General features: G+C 39.0%; 1 protein-coding gene across 1 annotated transcript in view; it reads left to right on the forward strand.

The window, feature by feature from the left end:
• Positions 1-22,054, forward strand: part of LOC124722813 (molybdenum cofactor biosynthesis protein 1-like) — a 76,167-nt gene that overhangs the window by 24,107 nt on the left and 30,006 nt on the right. The window contains exon 5 of the mRNA XM_047247940.1: positions 20,017-20,241. Coding sequence (XP_047103896.1) covers positions 20,017-20,241 — 225 coding nt within the window. The remainder of the gene's footprint in view (positions 1-20,016; positions 20,242-22,054) is intronic.

Here is a 22,054-nt window from a genome sequence, read left to right on the forward strand (position 1 = left end):
ATGTTCTCAGTCATCCCCTTGTTTTCTTACCTACGATCTTGCCTTCAGAAATGTTTTTTAAAAGATTATCGTCTCCAGTTAAGTGTCCAGTGTATTTTGCTTTGCCCTGGCCTATAACTTTCAGTGGTTCTTTCTTCTCTCCTATTTCCTTTAATTTTTCTGTCAATGCAGCTAGTTCTTGTACTTCTCCTCCAGAACCACATTTCAGCAGGTTTGAGGTGAGCTTCCTTTGGCTTTTCTAATGTACAGATTTTGCATCTGTGTGTCAGAACACTCCACACAAAGGTCTTTACAAATATTTTCTTAATGTGGAAGCTGATATGTTTATTCAGTTGCAGCTTCTTCTTATTTTGGAAGGAACTCTTCACCTGTGCTTTTCTTTTCTTGAATGCCTTGAAATATTGATTGTTTTCTTGCAAAATGCTACTGAGATAGTGAATTTCAGTTCCTTTCTTGAGTTGCTCATTGCCTGTTCTTGTGTCAGTCCTACCTCCACCTCCTTTCTTGTCTGTAGCCATTACTTTTGTCTTCTTTGTATTCATTTTTAGCTTTAGTTTTACCACTTCTTGATTTAAGGCCTGAAACATTTTATTTAGTTCCTAATCTGATTTACTATTGTGATGTCGTCAATCTGCAGTGTATATGCATGCAATTAAGTTCCCATATCGACATCATACTCCAAAAACCACTTAACTGTGTGTGGCAGGGTGTACGTCTCATGCCACCAACTGATCCCCTCTGCCTTGTTCCACTTGTGAACAGTGCTTGGGAAGAATGACTGTCAGTACGCTTCTGTATTATCTCTTAACTTCTCTAATTTTCTTCTCGTGATCATTTCGTGAATTGTATATGAGAGAAACTATTATGTTGTCAGACTCTTCTCGGAAACTACTCTCTCGAAATTTGGGTAGTAAATCTTTCCGTGATGCACAACTGCTCTCTTATGGCATCTACCACTGGAGTTGCTGAGCATATCTGTAATGATGTCGCAGCGAATAAATGATCCTGTGACAAAACACTCCGCACTTCATTGGATCTTCTTTCTCTCTTCTGTCAGTCCTACTGGGTAAGGACACAGAGGTAATTTACATTCACTTAAGATTCTTCCTGTGAATCTTAGTCTGGCATCTGCTTTTCTATTGCTGTTTTATGTGGTCATTCCTCTTTAAGGTTGCTCTGGATAGTTACTTCTAGATATTTTATGGTAGATTCTTCTGTTGTTGCTACTTTCTGATGGACAAGTGTAGTACCTGTGAACAATATTAAGGAGCCTCTGACACTTTCTACTGGATCATGTATATACATTGTAAATGTAATGGTCCTATCGCATTTCCTTGGAGTATTCCAGAAATTACCTTTTGATTCTTGTCATCTTTTCTTTGTTGTTGTTATTACTTCCTTGATGAACATATTAAGGAAGTAAGGTGATAGAAGGCACCCGTCTCTCACTGCCCTTCTGGTTTTTCTTCTTTCATATCCGGTTCAGTACTCTGACTTTTGTATATACTCAAAATTAATCATCTGGCCTTCCACTTTGGACATTACTTTAAGGAATGATGATATAATGGTAATCTGTTTATTAAACAATATTTTAACGATACACTATGCTTTCTGATCATATAGTGGCTTGATGATGGAATTTGATACTGAAATTAGTAATCATTAGACAAAATAAAAGTGAAGCTATAATAAAAGAAAGTAATATTTTGGATCATGTCAGTTGTTGTTCCAAACAACAGCACGTCAGGAATAGGTTCAAATGGCTCTGAGCACTATGCGACTTAACTTCTGAGATCATCAGTCGCCTAGAACTTAGAACTAATTAAACCTAACTAACCTAAGGACATCACACACATCCATGCCCGAGGCAGGATTCGAACCTGTGAACGTAGCGGTCATTTGGTTCCAGACTGTAGCGCCTAGAACCGCACGGCCACTCCGGCTGTCCAGGAATAGGTACTAAATTATTTGTCCGCTGATGACCTCACAGCTTAGAACACTAAAACACAAATGTTAATTGTTATGTGCCCTGGTAGAGTTTACAACTGTTTACAGTTCACGATTGGCTGTTGGAGATTGGGCGTTAATCACATAGTGTATTTAGTGCACAGTGCAGAAAAAGGCAGAGTCCAGAAAAGTAAACAAGTGTAAAGGCAAAAGTTTCATGACAGGATGTTGTGTCACCATACTTGGAAGACAATTATAGCCAAAGACAGAAATTTAAAAGAAACTGGCTCATTTGAGCTGCGGAGACCTAGTCGAGGATTCTCAGTAGATAATTGTTAGCACAGTAGAATTTACAAAGAGACAATGTCAGTTCGTGTGAGGGAAAGCTGATTGGTAAGTACCTATCACCTTTCTCATAAAACTCACAATTTGAAGAATACACATCAAGGAAAAGGTTGAAGTCCAAGAGTGTCAAATATAGACAATAATATGGATCATCCAACAGTTTTGCAAAATCCCCAGTTGTACTTACTTTACTTACTTACTTACTTACTTACTAACTTACTCAGATTTGCTGTGTACCATACAAGGAACTGGTTTCCACTAGTTCACTCGATCAGCTGCCACGTTCTCACCTTCCTCCAAGTTTGTGTCCATGCATTGACGATTCATTGCAAAAGTTCCAAGTGTTAAAAGGTCTTCCTGTACGTCTGTATCTGTCCATTGGTTTCCACAACAGTGTTGATTTTGGGATTCTTCCACCTTACATGTGTAGAACATAACCTGCAATCTTCAGTCTTCTTTCAACAATAATTTTGTGCAGGCTGTCTAGATGTCGTATTCTCAGCACTTCATCGTTTGTAACTTGGTTGGGTTAACATCTTCAGAATTCATCTCTAGCATTGTTGGTGAAAAATATGGAGACTGTGTGCTGATTTTACTGACATTTTCCAAGTCTCACACATATAAACGATAAAGGAATACAGTCAAAGATTTGTTGACATATTACAGACCTAATTGCCATATGGACTGATTTTCCAGTTCTGCTGGTGATTTCTGCATCTGTGACCTCATCATTACATATAAAGCTACCGAGATATGGAAATCTGTCAACATCTTGTAGTATCTTCTATTGCACTGTAATCGGGGAAGAGACGAGTAATTACCACTTACTTTGCACATTCTGTTTGCCTTATCTCTATTAATTTTCAGCCCTACACAATAGGGCATTTAATGAGAAAGCAGATAAAAATTAACTTGATGCCTTCCAAGGAGACGGTCTCTACTAAATCTCTACTCCTTCAAGTCTGACTATGTAAGTGTAGACCAGACATGGTTTAAATTCAGAGAAATAGTATCGACATCAATTAAGAGATATATACCAAATAAATTGGAAGGATACCAAATAAATTAAAAGGGTGGTGCACAAAATATGTCAAAACTCAGCTGCAGAAGATATGAAAAAAAGCATGTCAAAGTTTAAAAGAATGCAAAATCTCCAAGATTAGCGATGTTTTACTGAAGCTCGAAACTTAGGGTGGGTTTCAGTGCAAGATGTGTTTAATAGTTCCCATAGTGAAACTTCGTTTTGAAATCTGGAAGAAAATCCAAAGAGGTTCTGGTTGCATGTGTAGTACACCAATGGCAAGACACAACCAATACCTTCACTGCGCAATAGCTGTGGTAATGTTACTGATGACAGTGCTACTAAAGCAGGGTTACTAAACACGGATTTCTGAAATTTCTTCACCAAAGACAACAAAGTAAATATTGCAGTATTCAAATCAAGAACAACTGCAACTGTGAGTAACTTAGTAGTAGCTCTCCTCAGTGTCATAAAGCAGTTATGTTTCTTTCAGAGAATGCTGATACAATAGCTCCATTAGAAATCATATATAGCCACTCATTTGATAAAGATCCATACCTAGAGACTGAAAAGTTGCTCAGGTCACACCAATGCTCAAGAAAGAAAAGAGGAGTAACCTACTAAATAACAGACTCATATCACTAATGTTGATTTGCATTAGGATTTTGGAACATATATTGTGTTTGAATATTATGAATTATCTCAAAGATAATGATTCATTGATAAATAGCCAAGATAGATTCAGAAATATCGACCTTTTAAAACACAGCTAGCTCTTTAGTCACACAAAGTAATAAGTGCTGTCGACTGAGGATCTCAAATTGATTCCATATTTGTAGATTTCCAGAAGACTTTTTGAAACAGTTCCTCACAAGCATTTTCTAATCATATTGTGTGCCTAGGGAGTATTGTCTCAGTTGTGCAACTGGATGTGTGGTTTCCTGTCAGAAAAATTGATGGAAAATCGTCAAGTAAAACAGAAGTGATATCTGACATTCCTCAAGGAAGTGTTACAGACCACCTGCTGTTGCCGATCTACATTAACAATTTAAGAGAGAATCTGAGCAGTCCTCTTAGATGATGCTATCATTTACAGTCTTGCAAATCATTTACTGTCTTGTAAAGTGATCAGATGATCAAAATGAACTGCAAAATGATTTAGGCTACCTATCCATATGATGCAAAAAGTGGTAACTGACCTTAAATAATAAAAATTGTTATGTCATCTGCTTGAGTAGTAAAAGGCATCTACTAAATTTTGGTTACATGATAATTCACGCAGATCTAAAGGCTGTGAAGTCTACTGAATACTTAGGAATTACATTTACAAATAACTTAAATTGGAATGCTCACATAGATAATGTGGTGGGAAAGCAAACAAAAGACTGTGATTTAATAGTAAAACATTTAGAAGATTAGGATTACTAAAGAGACTATCTACAACTATACTTGTCTGTCCTCTTTTGGAGTATTCTGCATGGTGTGGGATCCTTACCAGATAGGACTGACAGAGGACATCATTTAAAAGTTCAAAGAAGCATTTTGTTTTATTGGGAAACAGGAAAGTGCATGCCACAGATATCGCATGTGAATTGGGGTGGCAGTCATTAAAGCAAAAGCATTTTGCTGGAGCAGGTTCTTAAAATTTCAATCATCAACTTTCTCCTCCGAATGTGAAAATATTTTGTTAGAGCCCTCTTACATAGGGAGGAAGGTTTATCTGTTTAGCAAGAGTAATAGAAGGCAGATTTCAGACTACCTAACAGATCAAAACGAAAATTTCTGTTCCGACACTGACAATGTTGAGTGTTTATGGAAAAAGTTCAAGGCAATCGTAAAATGCGTTTTAGACAGGTACGTGCCGAGTAAAACTGTGAGGGACGGGAAAAACCCACCGTGGTACAACAACAAAGTTAGGAAACTACTGCGAAAGCAAAGAGAGCTCCACTCCAAGTTTAAACGCAGCCAAAACCTCTCAGACAAACAGAAGCTAAACGATGTCAAAGTTAGCGTAAGGAGGGCTATGCGTGAAGCGTTCATTGAATTCGAAAGTAAAATTCTATGTACCGACTTGACAGAAAATCCTAGGAAGTTCTGGTCTTACGTTAAATCAGTAAGTGGCTCGAAACAGCATATCCAGACACTACGGGATGATGATGGCATTGAAACAGAGGATGACACGCGTAAAGCTGAAATACTAAACACCTTTTTCCAAAGCTGTTTCACAGAGGAAGACCGCACTGCGGTTCCTTCTCTAAATCCTCGCACAAACGAAAAAATGGCTGACATCGAAATAAGTGTCCAAGGAATAGAAAAGCAACTGGAATCACTCAATAGAGGAAAGTCCACTGGACCTGACGGGATACCAATTCGATTCTACACAGAGTACGCGAAAGAACTTGCCCCCCTTCTAACAGCCGTGTACCGCAAGTCTCTAGAGGAACGGAAGGTTCCAAATGATTGGAAAAGAGCACAGATAGTCCCAGTCTTCAAGAAGGGTCGTCGAGCAGATGCGCAAAACTATAGACCTATATCTCTTACGTCGATCTCTTGTAGAATTTTAGAACATGTTTTTTGCTCGCGTATCATGTCATTTCTGGAAACCCAGAATCTACTATGTAGGAATCAACATGGATTCCGGAAACAGCGATCGTGTGAGACCCAACTCGCCTTATTTGTTCATGAGACCCAGAAAATATTAGATACAGGCTCCCAGGTAGATGCTATTTTTCTTGACTTCCGGAAGGCGTTCGATACAGTTCCGCACTGTCGCCTGATAAGCAAAGTAAGAGCCTACGGAATATCAGACCAGCTGTGTGGCTGGATTGAGAAGTTTTTGGCAAACAGAACACAGCATGTTGTTATCAATGGAGAGACGTCTACAGACGTTAAAGTAACCTCTGGCGTGCCACAGGGGAGTGTTATGGGACCATTGCTTTTCACAATATATATAAATGACTTAGTAGATAGTGTCGGAAGTTCCATGCGGCTTTTCGCGGATGATGCTGTAGTATACAGGGAAGTTGCTGCATTAGAAAATTGTAGCGAAATACAGGAAGATCTGCAGCGGATAGGCACTTGGTGCAGGGAGTGGCAACTGACCCTTAACATAGACAAATGTAATGTATTGCGAATACATAGAAAGAAGGATCCTTTATTGTATGATTATATGATAGCGGAACAAACACTGGTAGCAGTTACTTCTGTAAAATATCTGGGAGTATGCGTACGGAACGATTTGAAGTGGAATGATCATATAAAACTAATTGTTGGTAAGGCGGGTACCAGGTTGAGATTCATTGGGAGAGTGCTTAGAAAATGTAGTCCATCAACAAAGGAGGTGGCTTACAAAACACTCGTTCGACCTATACTTGAGTATTGCTCATCAGTGTGGGATCCGTACCAGGTCGGGTTGACGGAGGAGATAGAGAAGATCCAAAGAAGAGCGGCGCGTTTCGTCACTGGGTTATTTGGTAACCGTGATAGCGTTACGGAGATGTTTAATAAACTCAAGTGGCAGACTCTGCAAGAGAGGCGCTCTGCATCGCGGTGTAGCTTGCTCGCCAGGTTTCGAGGGGGTGCGTTTCTGGATGAGGTATCGAATATATTGCTTCCCCCTACTTATACTTCCCGAGGAGATCACGAATGTAAAATTAGAGAGATTAGAGCGCGCACGGAGGCTTTCAGACAGTCGTTCTTCCCGCGAACCATACGCGACTGGAACAGGAAAGGGAGGTAATGACAGTGGCACGTAAAGTGCCCTCCGCCACACACCGTTGGGTGGCTTGCGGAGTATCAATGTAGATGTAGATGTAGATGTAGAGGGAGAAATGTTCATTGTAATAAAATAAGAGGAATCAGAGCTTGTACGGAAATATTGAAGTGTTTGGTTTTCCTCAAATGCTGTAGGGGGGTGGAATGGTAGATAAATAGGTTGAGGGTGGTTCTCTGAACCCTCTGCCAGCATTTAATTGTGAATTACAGACTAGTCATGCAGATATAGATAGTGTATATAGGCTTTCAATATTGTGCACTGATTCTCTAATTTTATACATTGCTCAAATACTTTCGTGGCACTTTGGAGTGACCCCTTCAAAATAACACTTTACCAGTCTTCTTAATATGTATTTCGGTAACCAGGTTGATAAGAAGTTACAACAATACTCTCTTATTACTCCCCAGTTTTGGGTTATATTAATGAACAAGATCGCCGCAGTGTTCCATAACAATTACGGGCTGAAGTTTGCTGCTGATGGAGCCAATATGATTTTCTGTGTTTCTGAGCATACAGGTTGTGTACGCTGTTTGGAGTCTGGTGTATGCTGAATCAAATGTTTTTATTGTTGTGATCTTCCATCTGAAGATTGGTTTCATGGAGTTGCCCATGCTAGCTTACCCTGTGTGAACCTCTTCACCTCTGCGTAACTACTGCAGTGTACAATAACTTGAACTTGCTTACTGCAGTCAGTTTTTGGTCTCCTACAGTTGTTACCCCCATTATATTCACAGATGACCACATATTGTGGAAATTGCATATTGTAATGTAGGATGCAATAATAACGTACGGAAAGTTTCTGTTGAAAATTACGAATTATTTAGGAATAAAGGAGATGGCTCACCAAAAGGCAGAAGCACTGTCTCATCGATAGGCACAAGAACAAAAGGTATGTAGAATGAGATTTTCACCGTGCAGTGGAGTGTGCACTGATATGAAACTTCCTGGCAGATTAAAACTGTGTGCCGGACCAAGAGTCAAACTTGGGACCTTTGCCTTTTGTGGGCAAGTGCTCTACCATCTGAGCTATCCATGCACGACTCACGACCCGTCCTCACAGCTTTACTTCCACCAGTACCTCGCCTTCTACCTTCCAAACTAAAAGGTACGTTGCTTGGCGAGCTTCCAGAATGCACTTTCTTTTTCTAGCTGTAGGGAAAACATGCGCGCGCGCACACGCACACACACACGCACACACACACACACACACACACACACACACACACACACACACACACACTCACATGCGCATGTCTCCTTATGCTGTGGTCGCTCAACTGCCAGCTCTTTACTGGCCCACGGTGAGTGTTCTGGAGTGAGGTGGGGCTTTAGAGTAGGGTAGGATGGGGTGGGTTGAGGCAATGTGAGAGATGGAGAGAGATGGGAGGGGTTTGGAGGGAAGCATTTGGTGGCTCGTGGGAGAGTGGGGAGCCATCTGTGGGCTAGCTAGGGGTGCAGGTAGAGGGGTCAGGCGACAGACAGCTGGGCACTCATAGACTAGGGTGTGACGTGAGATAACAGCACACAACTAGCTGATTTGGGTGGGGGCGAGAGGGGGGGGAGCGGCGTGTGTGTGTGTGTGTGGGGGGGGGGGGCGGGGGGCTGGGAGTTAACTTGGATTTAGGCCAGGAAGCAAAGGATGTGCTGTAAGTATGGCTACGAAAGTTGAGTATTCTTAAATAAGATCAGCTGGTGCCAATGTATTGGAAAGTAACTGGCACACAAAGTGCAATTGTGGCTTCTTTTTCTTTATGAATTTTGAATAGTCTGCAGAGCAAATTGAATTAGGAGGATCAGGCATTTGTGTGGGTCTAGGAAAGTAAATTGTAGAGCCAGATAAAAGGCGCGCAAGACAGGAGGGGTACTACTACTCATCACTGCTGTATCGTGCTACTAGTACGTGTCAGCGTGAGTGCACCGAGAGTGGTGTTGCCGTACATGCGTCTTTAAATTGGTCACCGACTGATCATTGCAGGCTGGCTGCTGGATTCCGTCTCTGGGAGCCAAGCGTGCGGCGCGGTCCCTGCCGTGCCATCTGCTGATGACTCGCACATATATAAGTGTGGAACAGTGCTGACTGACTCTCTGTGTGATTCTAGTTTGTAATGTGCACATCAGTGTTCTGTGTCTTGTTGAGTCCTTAGAGGCATATTGTTTGGAGGTTATTATTAAAGCCATATTTGTGCGACTTGGATCACACTTCAGTATTTATTTATTTATTTAATTATTTATTTATTTCTTGTTCCATAGATCCAGTTAGTGAGTCAATCACAAGGATATAGAACGTGTCAAATTGTACAGGTTTCAATTTAAACTTACAATAAATACAAGGGCAATTCAATGGCAAATTGTACATAGTTTAAGTAAGACATACTATAAATACAGTAACAGATACACTGTCAGCTAGACAACATAACAACCGTTTGACAGAAAAAGGAGTTTCAAATAAAGGTTAAAGATAAGAGCACAAAGTTAAATCAGATATTAGGCCTACAAGAGTAAATACATGTACAGCCAATCTGTTGTTGCAAAAAGTGTGCTAATGCCCAAATGCACAATAAAATCAATTGAACTACTTCTAGACACAATAAGTTTAGTGATGGTATACATTTTATTTCAGGTATTCATCCACAGTATAATAAGATTTCTCTGTCAGGTAATCTTTGAGAACTAGTTTAAATTTTGGCAGTTCTGTATGAACACATTTGATATGTAGTGGTAGAGCATTGAACAACTTAATGCTGGAGTAGTAAACTCCTTTTTGTACCAGAGTGAGACGTTTCATTTCTAAATGTAGATTGTTTTTGTTTCTGGTGTTATAACCATGGAATTTACTGTTGTCTTGGTAGATGGAATAATTTTTGCACACAAAGGTCAGCAAGGAAAAATTAAACTGTGAGGCAGTTGTTAGGATATCTATCTTCTGAAACAAGTGCCTGCAAGAGTGTCTTTGATGGACCCCACACATTATTCTGATTGCTTTTTTTTGGATGGTGAAAACTTTTTTTGCAAGTGGTTGGTTCCCCCAGAATATGATAGCATATGACATCAATGAGTGGAAGTTGCCAAAGTAGGCAACCTTAATAGAGTCAACTTCAGCCACTGAAGAAATTACCCGTAGTGAAAATGTTGCCGAGCTAAGTTTTTTACATAGATGAAGAATGTGAACTGACCAATTACATTTACTGTCTATGTAAGCACCCAGGAATTTTGTGTCTTCAACTTTCTGTATTGGTTGATCTCTACATTTTATGTCAATTTCATCGGGATTACTTTGTGATGTATGGAACCTCATATAATGAGTTTTATCTGCATTGAGTGAGAGACCATTTGAGGAGAACCAATTTAAGATGTCATTAAAAACAGTATTTGTAGTTTTTTCAAGATCATCATCAATCAAATCGTCAATTAGAATTGTGGTATCATCGGCAAACAGGGTAAATTTGCTGTTTGTCTCAGAACAAAGAGGAAGATCATTAATAAAGATGAGGAAAAGCAGTGGGCGCAAAACGGAGCCTTGAGGCACACCACACGTTATCGTGCCCCATTCAGACGAGGCAGGTTCTCCAGAAGAGCCATTTAGCATTACAGTCTGCTTCCGATCCTGTAGATATGATTGTAGCCGCAAGCCAACAGTACCACCTAAACCATAGTATTCTGCCTTTTTCCAAAGAATTTGGTGGTTTACACAGTCAAAGGCTTTCATAAGATCGCAAAAAATACCCACTGGAGACATTTTTTTGTTAATGGCTTCCAGAACTTGGTTGCTGAAAGAGAATATTGCCTGTTCACTACAAAGACCGGCACGAAAACCAAACTGATTTTTGCTTAAGATACTATGGTAGTTGAGATGGTCTACAATCCTCCTGTGCATGAGTTTTTCTAGAATTTTCGAGAAGGTAGTTAATAGGGATATTGGGCGATAGTTTGTAACAATGCTTTTATCCCCTTTTTTAAAGAGAGGAATCACTACAGCCAACTTAAGTCTGTCAGGGACAATCCCATCTTGTAGGGATGCATTGTATATGTTGCATAAGACGGGACTAACAAATTTATAACAGTGTTTCAGAATTTTACTAGAAATATTGTCCACACCAGCAGAATTTTTATTTTTTAATGATCTAATTACTCTTATGACTTCGCTTACAGTAACTGGAGATAAGGATAACTGTGGGATTCTGTTGCTAATAGCTTTCTGTAGGAGGGACAATGATTCTTCCATGGAACCATTACAGCCTGTCTTCTCTGCTGCTCTCAAAAAGTGGTTATTAAATATTTCTGCAACCAACTCAGGTTTCTTAATGATACTGTCCCCTGTTTTAATCTCTACCTGAGACATGTTCCCTGTTGTCCTGCCAGTTTCCCTCTTTATTACATTCCATATAGTTTTAATTTTATTTTCTGAGCTTTCAATTTCTGATTTTATGCACATATTTTTAGATTTATTTATAACCTTCTTGAGAATGCTACAGTAAAGTTTGTAGTGTTGTCGTTTCTTTGGATCATTACAAGTCCTGAGAGAACTTTATAACATCCTCTTTGTTCTACAAGATGTTGTTATCCCTGTAGTGATCCAAGACTTCTTGGCATTGCCTATATGACTATTTCTAACTACTTTTTTGGGAAAGATGGACTCAAATACAGACATGAATTCATTTAAAAATGAATTGTACTTTTTGTTTACATCTGTTTCCCTATAAACTCGGCTCCAGTCTATCTATTTTAGGCTATCATTGAATTTTTTAAGGCCCTGTTCATTTATTATCCTAAAAGATTTCCAAGAATGCTCGGAACTGTTGCACACACTGATGTAATTGAGCCTAAGCAATTGACCACCATGATCAGAAAGGCCAAGGATTGGATGTACAGTGATCTCATTCCATGTAGACTTATCTATAAATATATTATCTATCAGACTTTTACTGTTAACAGTAACCCGAGTTGGGAAATCTACTATTGCCATCAGATTATAAGACTCCATTAAATGTACTAAATCAGCTTTACTATTGCTCTCATTTAGGAAATCAACATTAAAGTCACCAGAAATTATCAAGTTCTTGGGCTTTGAGTACAGTATGGATAATGAAGAATCTAAGTGCTTAAGAAATACATTCAAATTCCCTGAGGGAGATCTATACAGTGCTAACACTACAGCCGTGAAGTCATTTACAGTAATCTCAACACCACATACTTCAATTTGTTGCTCTATACAATGGCTCTTTAAATCTAATGCATTGTAAGATATGTTGTTTTTTACATAAATTACCACTCCACATTCTTCCATGATGGTTCTTGAGTAATGCGCTGCCTGACACACAGTATTACTTGGTTAGTACATCACCACAAACATATGCACCGGGAATGTACATCCTTTGACAGTTTGCTATGTCTCTCTCTTCTAGGACTGACATGGTAGCTGCCTTGCATTTCTTAATGACTCTGACCTTGTCAACCACAAACCGAATCTTAGTACAGTCATGATTTCCCTGAAGAGATTACATGACAGCAGAGACTTGTAAAATTGTGTTACCCATTTCTCTAGCCAGTGAAGATTCATTCTATACCTTCAGATACAGTGTCATGTAGGAGTAGAACAGCAAGAAATACGGAGCTCCTCTAACAGTAATGACAGTTTATCACCTCCCAACACTACATGTGCCAATGTTTCAGTGCATTTTTGAATATGTTTGTTAACAGATTCATCAACACAACAAAAATTTACGATCTCAGTAGCATCTTATTTCTTAACTCATACTTTACTATTCATCAGAATCTTCATTGCTGCTCTTTGATTCGTCAGAGCTCCCTGCTGTACTTTGTTTTATTTCATAGTTAGAATTAGTTGAAATACCACCTACCGTATTTACTCAAATCTAAGCCGCACTCAAACCTGAAAAATGAGACTCGAAATAAAGGAAGGAAAAAAAAAATTCTTGAATCTAAGCTGCACCTGAAATTTGAGACTCGAAGTTCAAGGGGAGAGAAAAGTTTTAGGCCACACCTCCAAATCGAAACAAAGTCGGTCCATTGTAATATGAGACACAACTTAGGTCGAATCATTGACGATACAGCTACAGTAGTTTGGTTCGAGTCGTAAGCTTAGCAGTTAAGCTTTACCAGGTAGCCTTTGCTATGCGTCGGGCGCTCCGTCCGTATTTATACTGGTACCCTTCCTTTTTCACATGCATCGTCTGGTTTGAATCGATTGCTTATTTTGCTTTGATCTGATAAGTGCCGTTTTCCTTGTTATAGGCGTTTATGTCACTCTAAGCTGAAAATGCATTACTGTACTGTGTCATGCATTGTTTGTCGCATTCTGATAGTGCGTGTTTGCGGACTGTCATCGCTCGCGGCATGGCTTGCTTTTGTGCACGTTACCGCCGCCTACAATTTTTTTTAAAAAAAAAAAAAAAAAAGAGAGAGAGAGAGAGAGAGAGAAATCATCTCATTAGCGGAACAATGGCAAGAGACTACTATTTCTTGTTACTTACACTGCTGCTTTCTTTGATAATGATCAACAAGAACCAAATAATAGACTGCGTATGATAGAACATGTTCTGAACGAGAGTTAGGCGAAAATTTTTCTCCATTTGAAAATCTTTGCGGCCGCTTCTTTAGTACATCAAATTCTGCACAGAAATTAGAGTCATCTTAGATTTAAAAATCTAGTCAGTTGCCGTGCTTCATTTCTGACTGTATCACTATTAGGCATAAGAATAATACGAATATAAACATGACACGATACGTATATTCTTCCGCGTTTGCTGTTGTCTCACTCTAGTTTCGTAGTTTATTAGGCAGACAGGATTTAAATAAGATAGCAGCAAACACGAAAGAATACGTGGCAAAATGTTTATATTTGTATTACTCTTATGATGAAGAGAATACTGCATGTGATTCACATTTCATCAGGTTCCTATTAGCAACCATCTCTTCTCACAGGTAGGAAAAAATTCAGAACGTAGAGTTGGCCATATTGACAAACATCCCAAACAGTCTTGCCAGTCGGATTTTCGTAATACATTGAAGTTCTGCTACATTCGAAGATGAACAATACGGAATTTGTATTTACTTCGTTGGATAATGTATGAAAATTGTCTTCCACCTTTTTTTTAAATTTATTTACTGACGCAGAGGTTTTGGCGCCAGTATTTATCTTTGTGCCTACGAAGCATGCCTGTGTAGCGCTACATATATTCGACGGCAGAAGTTAGTTGTGGCAGCACCTACCGACATTTTTCAGAACTTCCACTTGCTTTGCACTCGAATCTAAGCCGCAGGTGGTTTTTTGGATTACAAAAACCGGAAAAAAAGAGCGGCTTAGATTTGAGTAAATACGGTACATCCTCTCCTTTGGATTCAACTTCTTAAGTATTATCTTTCAAGTCAACACCTGCTAATCTGTGAGACCGAAATGATGAGCCATACTACTCTATTTCACTGTGCCTGTTTGTTTCATTTGTATAACATTTTATTCCATCACAGATGCTGCACTTACAGTTTCATATATGCATTGCAGCAGCAGACACAATAAAAGTAGCAATCAGCAGTGCTTAGTTTGTTGAATGGGTAAAAAATATGCCATTGTCCCAGTTCCACATATCCCCAAAATTTGATTCTGCCAAATTCTGTACTCTCTGAAATCGAATGTTTAATCCAAAGATGAAAGTGAACAAGTTTGATGCAGTATTGCTAATATTGTTTATTACTCATCTTGCTGAATGAAATGCATACCATGTCCTTTCTGAAAGGTTTGCAGAATTAATGCACATACCAGTTTTCTAAAAACTTACATTGAGATTGTGCTCTCCTCCCTCTTGTACAAATTAGTAGAGCCCTTCGGATTACTCCACAATATGCCTCTTGGCAAGGTGGTAACGACAGTATTATCAAATGATAGATTGGCACTCACTGTATAGTGTAGATGTTGTGTTGCAGGCAGGGGAAAAAAAAAAAAAAAATACACCACCTATTAAACACGTAAGCTTTTGGTGCAAACCCCCCCCCCCCCTTCCCACACACACACACACACACACACACACACACACACACATGCGCGCAAATGCAGATCACACATACATGACCACTGTCTCTGGCTGCTAGGGCCAGACTGGGAGCAACTGCGCATCATGGGAGAAACAACGGTCGCGTGTGTGTGTGAGTGTGTGTGTGTGTGTGTGTGTGTGTGTGTGTGTGTGTGTGTGTTTTGTCCACTTTGGAAGAAGACTTTCTGATCGAAAGCTTATGTGCTTAGTAGTCTTTTTTGTTGTGCTTGTCTGTGACCTAACATCTCCTGTATACAGTGAATAGCAATGTATCTTTTTTATAATATGGTCATTATTCCAGCCTAGATTTTCTATTGTTTGTTTCCTTTTAAGACCTTATAAAGACAGTTACTGACAATTTCTTTTTTCTTATTGGAGAAAAGTAAAACCATATGGGGGCCAGACGTAGATTGTAAATGAATATGGAATAGAGTATTTTTATTTTCCCTGTATGCAGTGTCAATAACATCACCTCACACACTTAATTTCTGGCAGCACCTCCTTCTCAACACATGACTGTTCCCCACCACCTCACCATAGTCTTCAAGTAACATCCTATAGCACTTCTGGGTGGACAAATAGATGAAGGATGTAGTTTAAAACAGTATAACTAAACTTAAAAGTCAAACTGCCCTTTTATAGAGACTGCCATCATTATTTAAACATAATAAACAACATCAAAACAGTCAAAAGAATTTTTTTTTCAAAAGAGCAGAAAATTGTAGTGAAATTCATGAAAGGATTGTTATATCTTAAATCAATAAGTATGTCAGCATTTCCCAGGATTTTCTGGCTTAATTAAGACTAGGTCATGCCACCACAGTGGTCAGACAGTGGACCTGCCTTCGAGAGGACAACGGACCCGAGTCCCATCGGGCCATCAAAATTTGGGTTTTCCTTGATTTCCCTAAAGGATTTAAGACAAATGCTGGGATGGTTCCTTTGAAAAAGATGACATTCGGCTGAGGAAGCTAATTTCTGTGGCACGTCTGATGACACAGTGCTGGTGGAAGCATGAGTATTTCAGAGCACACCATTCATTGCACATTGTTAAACATAGGGCTCTGCTGCTGACAACCCCCGTATGTTCCCATGTTGACAACACTGCTGAATTACAATTTCTGTGGCTCAGGAGCATTGAGATTGGGCAGTGAATCAATAGAAATGTGTCATCTGGTTGAATCATTCGTGTTTCGCATTACACCTGCTTGACGGTTTTGTGCACATACACCGTCAACAGAGTGAATTGGTGCTTGAAAGGTGCACTTTGCTACAGACTTAGGCCAGTGGGAGCAATATTATGCTATGGAGGACATTCACCTGGTCTTCTGTGGGTCCTGTGGTAGTAACTGAAGGCTCCATAACAGCTTTGTTCTGTGTGAACATTATTGTGCACTGTCCACACCCTGTCTCTAATGAAGGTGACATGTTTCAACAATATGACTTTCAGTGTCACGAGGCCAGAATCAAATTCACCCCTTCTGAATCTGATGGAATACATCTGTGATGCTATCAGATACCAGTTCTGCACCCAGAAACCACTGATCTCCAATTTATGGGAATTACATGACCTGTGCTTACACATGCGGTGCTGCATAATGCTGGGAACATACCTCACATAATGCTGGGAACATACCTGAAATTTGTTGAACTTGTCCCACACAAAATCACTGCTGTATTGTGTTCCAACAGTGGACAAACACATTATCAAACAGGAGGTCATAGTGTTTTGTCTCATCAGTTTATATATTCAATGCTTGAATGAAAGGTGTGCTCTTTTCCTTCTTTCTGCCATTGCATGTATGTGTAAAGCAGGATGTTCTACCATTTGGGTTTGTTTATAAGAAGGCTGTCAGTATTACCACCTGCACAAATACTAAATGCTCCTTTTGTGAAGACCTTTTATCTTGAGAACACTTTTAACTTTGTTTCACAAATGGCAGCACAGTTTCAAGAAAGCTTCTTAATTTAATGTAATAGTTAAAATAATACCTTTAGCAAAAGATGTGTGCGTTGGAGTGGGGAAAAAGATTGGAGATGTATGTAGTTTAATTTTCGTAAATTGTTAAGAAGGTTAACAGCTTGGCATGCTAAGATAAATTCAGACATTCTCCAAAAGGAGAGAAAAAGATTAATTTAACAGAATCAGTGAGGTATACAAATATAACAACAGACTTGTAGAACCATTATTTTGTAGGTTAGATTAGATTAGATTCAGCATTTGTTCCAAGACCCAAAACATGAGATGATTCTCATGGGTGAGTAACATGCCAGAAAGTATAACATAAAAAATATGAAACATTTGAATACCCTGATCATTTGTCAGGACATGATGATGCGCAACGGTCGTGTGTGTGTGTGTGTGTGTGTGTGTGTGTGTGTGTGTGTGTGTGTTTTGTCCACTTTGGAAGAAGACTTTCTGATCGAAAGCTTATGTGTTTAGTAGTCTTTTTTGTTATGCTTGTCTGTGACCTAACATCTCCTGTATACAGTGAATAGCAATGTATCTTTTTTATAATATGGTCATTATTCCAGCCTAGATTTTCTATTGTTTGTTTCCTTTTAAGACCTTATAAAGACAGTTACTGACAATTTCTTTTTTCTTATTGGAGAAAAGTAAAACCATATGGGGGCCAGACGAAGATTGTAAATGAATATGGAATAGAGTATTTTTATTTGCCCTGTATGCAGTGTCAATAACGTCACCTCACACACTTAATTTCTGGCAGCACCTCCTTCTCAACACATGACTGTCCCCCACCACCTCACCATAGTCTTCAAGTTATATCCTATAGCACTTCTGGGTGGACAAATAGATGAAGGATGTAGTTTAAAACAGTATAACTAAACTTAAAAGTCAAACTGCCCTTTTATAGAGACTGCCATCATTATTTAAACATAATAAACAACATCAAAACAGTCAAAAGAATTTTTTTTTCAAAAGAGCAGAAAATTGTAGTGAAATTCATGAAAGGATTGTTTTAAATTGTTATATCTTAAATCAATAAGTATGTCAGCATTTCCCAGGATTTTCTGGCTTAATTAAGACTAGGTCATGCCACCACAGTGGTCAGACAGTGGACTTGCCTTCGAGAGGACAACGGACCCGAGTCCCATCGGGCCATCAAAATTTGGGTTTTCCTTGATTTCCCTAAAGGATTTAAGACAAATGCTGGGATGGTTCCTTTGAAAAAGATGACATTCGGCTGAGGAAGCTAATTTCTGTGGCACGTCTGATGACACAGTGCTGGTGGAAGCACGAGTATTTCAGAGCACACCATTCATTGCACATTGTTAAACATAGGGCTCTGCTGCTGACAACCCCCGTATGTTCCCATGTTGACAACACTGCTGAATTACAATTTCTGTGGCTCAGGAGCATTGAGACTGGGCAGTGAATCAATAGAAATGTGTCATCTGGTTGAATCATTCGTGTTTTGCATTACACCTGCTTGACGGTTTTGTGCACATACACCGTCAACAGAGTGAATTGGTGCTTGAAAGGTGCACTTTGCTACAGACTTAGGCCAGTGGGAGCAATATTATGCTATGGAGGACATTCACCTGGTCTTCTGTGGGTCCTGTGGTAGTAACTGAAGGCTCCATAACAGCTTTGTTCTGTGTGAACATTATTGTGCACTGTCCACACCCTGTCTCTAATGAAGGTGACATGTTTCAACAATATGACTTTCAGTGTCACGAGGCCAGAATCAAATTCACCCCTTCTGAATCTGATGGAATACATCTGTGATGCTATCAGATACCAGTTCTGCACCCAGAAACCACTGATCTCCAATTTATGGGAATTACATGACCTGTGCTTAGACATGCGGTGCTGCATAATGCTGGGAACATACCTCACATAATGCTGGGAACATACCTGAAATTTGTTGAACTTGTCCCACACAAAATCACTGCTGTATTTGTTCCAACAGTGGACAAACACATTATCAAACAGGAGGTCATAGTGTTTTGTCTCATCAGTTTATATATTCAATGCTTGAATGAAAGGTGTGCTCTTTTCCTTTTTTCTGCCATTGCGTGTATGTGTAAAGCAGGATGTTCTACCATTTGGGTTTGTTTATATGAAGGCTGTCAGTATTACCACCTGCACAAATACTAAATGCTCCTTTTGTGAAGACCTTTTATCTTGAGAACACTTTTAACTTTGTTTCACAAATGGCAGCACAGTTTCAAGAAAGCTTCTTAATTTAATGTAATAGTTAAAATAATACCTTCAGCAAAAGATGTGTGCGTTGGAGTGGGGAAAAAGATTGGAGATGTATGTAGTTTAATTTTCGTAAATTGTTAAGAAGGTTAACAGCTTGGCATGCTAAGATAAATTCAGACATTCTCCAAAAGGAGAGAAAAAGATTAATTTAACAGAATCAGTGAGGTATACAAATATAACAACAGACTTGTAGAACCATTATTTTGTAGGTTAGATTAGATTAGATTCAGCTTTTGTTCCAAGACCCAAAACATGAGATGATTCTCATGGGTGAGTAACATGCCAGAAAGTATAACATAAAAAATATGAAACATTTGAATACCCTGATCATTTGTCAGGAGATTGTCAAACTAGGTGAATACAATACAAACTGGAACAGCTTTTTTTTTCAGAATTGATACGCTGTCAGACTGAAATATTGTTATGCACTACTAATAAATCTATCAAACAAAAATACATAATCTTGACTGTTATGACAAAGTGCTCTCAGAACTGAAATCTAACAGACATTCTTATTTATGCTGGCCTAACAGCCACTGTTAAGATATTCATCTATAGAGTAGGATGAGTTGCCTATCAAAAAGTCTTTCAAACTCTGTTTAAACCATGCTTTATCTGATACCAAGTTTTTAATGGTGTCTTTCTTCCACAGATAAATTGTGTTGTAATGCGAGGTTTTAATGAAGATGAAGTGTGCAGTTTTGTGGAGTTAACAAAAGAGAAAAATGTTGATGTAAGATTTATTGAGTACATGCCTTTCAGCGGCAACAAATGGAATGATGGGAAGATGGTCTCATTTAATGAAATGCTCCAAATAATTAGAAAGCAGTGGCCTAATTTTGATCCTCTTCCCAATGGGCCCAATGATACCTCAAAGGTACATGCAGTATTACATATGAACATACATTGAAAATAATTTAATGTTTATGACTTACTACCAATCACAAGAATACTTCACATCTGCTGGTGGTATGAGAGATGGACTGGTTTAGTTACATATTTCTCATCCCATTCAGTAAGTCTGTTCTGGCCTGGGTTTCTCTGCAGCTTTTCTGCAACTCTCCCCATTTCCTAAACCTTGACAAGCCTTTTCTTTCTTCCCTTTTCCTTCCCCTTCATTGTTTCTGCCAGAAGAAGAAGCCACTGGCTCCGAGAGCTTGCACATTTCCATAACTTTAAGGGGAGTTAGAAGGGGAAAACATTCTTTTTCACTTTTTTGGGTTTTTATCTGATTATAAAATTTGCAATTTTCCAAATAAAATGATATGTATATTACTTATAAACTTGCGTGGGAAGTATTTTATTTTATTTTCTAAAATATAATCTACACCAGTTGAAAATGTTAAAATTTTTACATGCATTACTTCAAGACCTAATAAAATCGGTAATTTTTTATATACAGGGTAGACCATTGATCGTGACCAGGCCAAATTTCTCACGAAATAAGTGTCAAACGAAAAAACTACAAAGAACGAAATTTGTCTAGCTCGAAGGGGGAAACCAGCTGGCGCAATGGTTGGCCTGCTATAAGGCACTGCCATAGCTCAAACTGATATCAACTGTGTTTTTTAAAATAAGAACCCCATTTTTTATTACGAATTCGTGTAATACGTAATATCTTAGAAGAAAGATTAAGAAAAGGCAAACAGACGTTTCTAGCATTTGTAGACTTAGAGAAAGCTTTTGACAATGTTGACTGGAATACTTTCTTTCAAATTCTAAAGGTGGCAGGGGTAAAATACAGGGAGTGAAAGGCTATTTACAATTTGTACAGAAACCAGATAACAGTTATAAGAGTCGAGGGACATGAAAGGGAAGCAGTGGTTGGGAAGGGAGTAAGACAGGGTTGTAGCCTCTCCCCGATGTTGTTCAATCTGTATATTGAGCAAGCAGTAAAGGAAACAAAAGAAAAATTCAGAGTAGGTATTAAAATTCATGGAGAAGAAATAAAAACTTTGAGGTTCGTTGATGACATTGTAATTCTGTCAGAGACAGCAAAGGACTTGGAAGAGCAGTTGAATGGAATGGACAGTGTCTTGAAAGGAGGATATAAGATGAACATCAACAAAAGCAAAACAAGGATAATGGAATGTAGTCTAATTAAGTCGGGTGATGCTGAGGGAATTAGATTAGGAAATGAGGCACTTAAAGTAGTAAAGGAGTTTTGCTATTTGGGAGCAAAATAACTGATGATGGTCGAAGTAGAGAGGATATAAAATGTAGGCTGGCAATGGCAAGGAAAGCGTTTCTGAAGAAGAGAAATTTGTTAACATCCAGTATTGATTTAAGCGTCAGGAAGTCATTTCTGAAAGTATTCGTATGGAGTGTAGCCATGTATGGAAGTGAAACATGGACGATAAATAGTTTGGACAAGAAGAGAATAGAAGCTTTCGAAATGTGGTGCTACAGAAGAATGCAGAAGATTAGATGGGTAGATCACATAACTAATGAGGAATTATTGAATAGGATTGGGGAGAAAAGAAGTTTGTGGCACAACTTGACCAGAAGAAGGGATCGGTTGGTAGGACATGTTCTGAGGCATCAAGGGATCACCAATTTAGTATTGGAGGGCAGCGTGGAGGGTAAAAATCATAGAGGGAGACCAAGAGATGAATACACTAAGCAGATTCAGAAGGATGTAGGTTGCAGTAGGTACTGGGAGATGAAAAAGCTTGCACAGGATAGAGTAG

Source organism: Schistocerca piceifrons, chromosome X (genome assembly GCF_021461385.2).
Source record: "Schistocerca piceifrons isolate TAMUIC-IGC-003096 chromosome X, iqSchPice1.1, whole genome shotgun sequence".
Lineage (NCBI taxonomy): Eukaryota > Metazoa > Arthropoda > Insecta > Orthoptera > Acrididae > Schistocerca > Schistocerca piceifrons.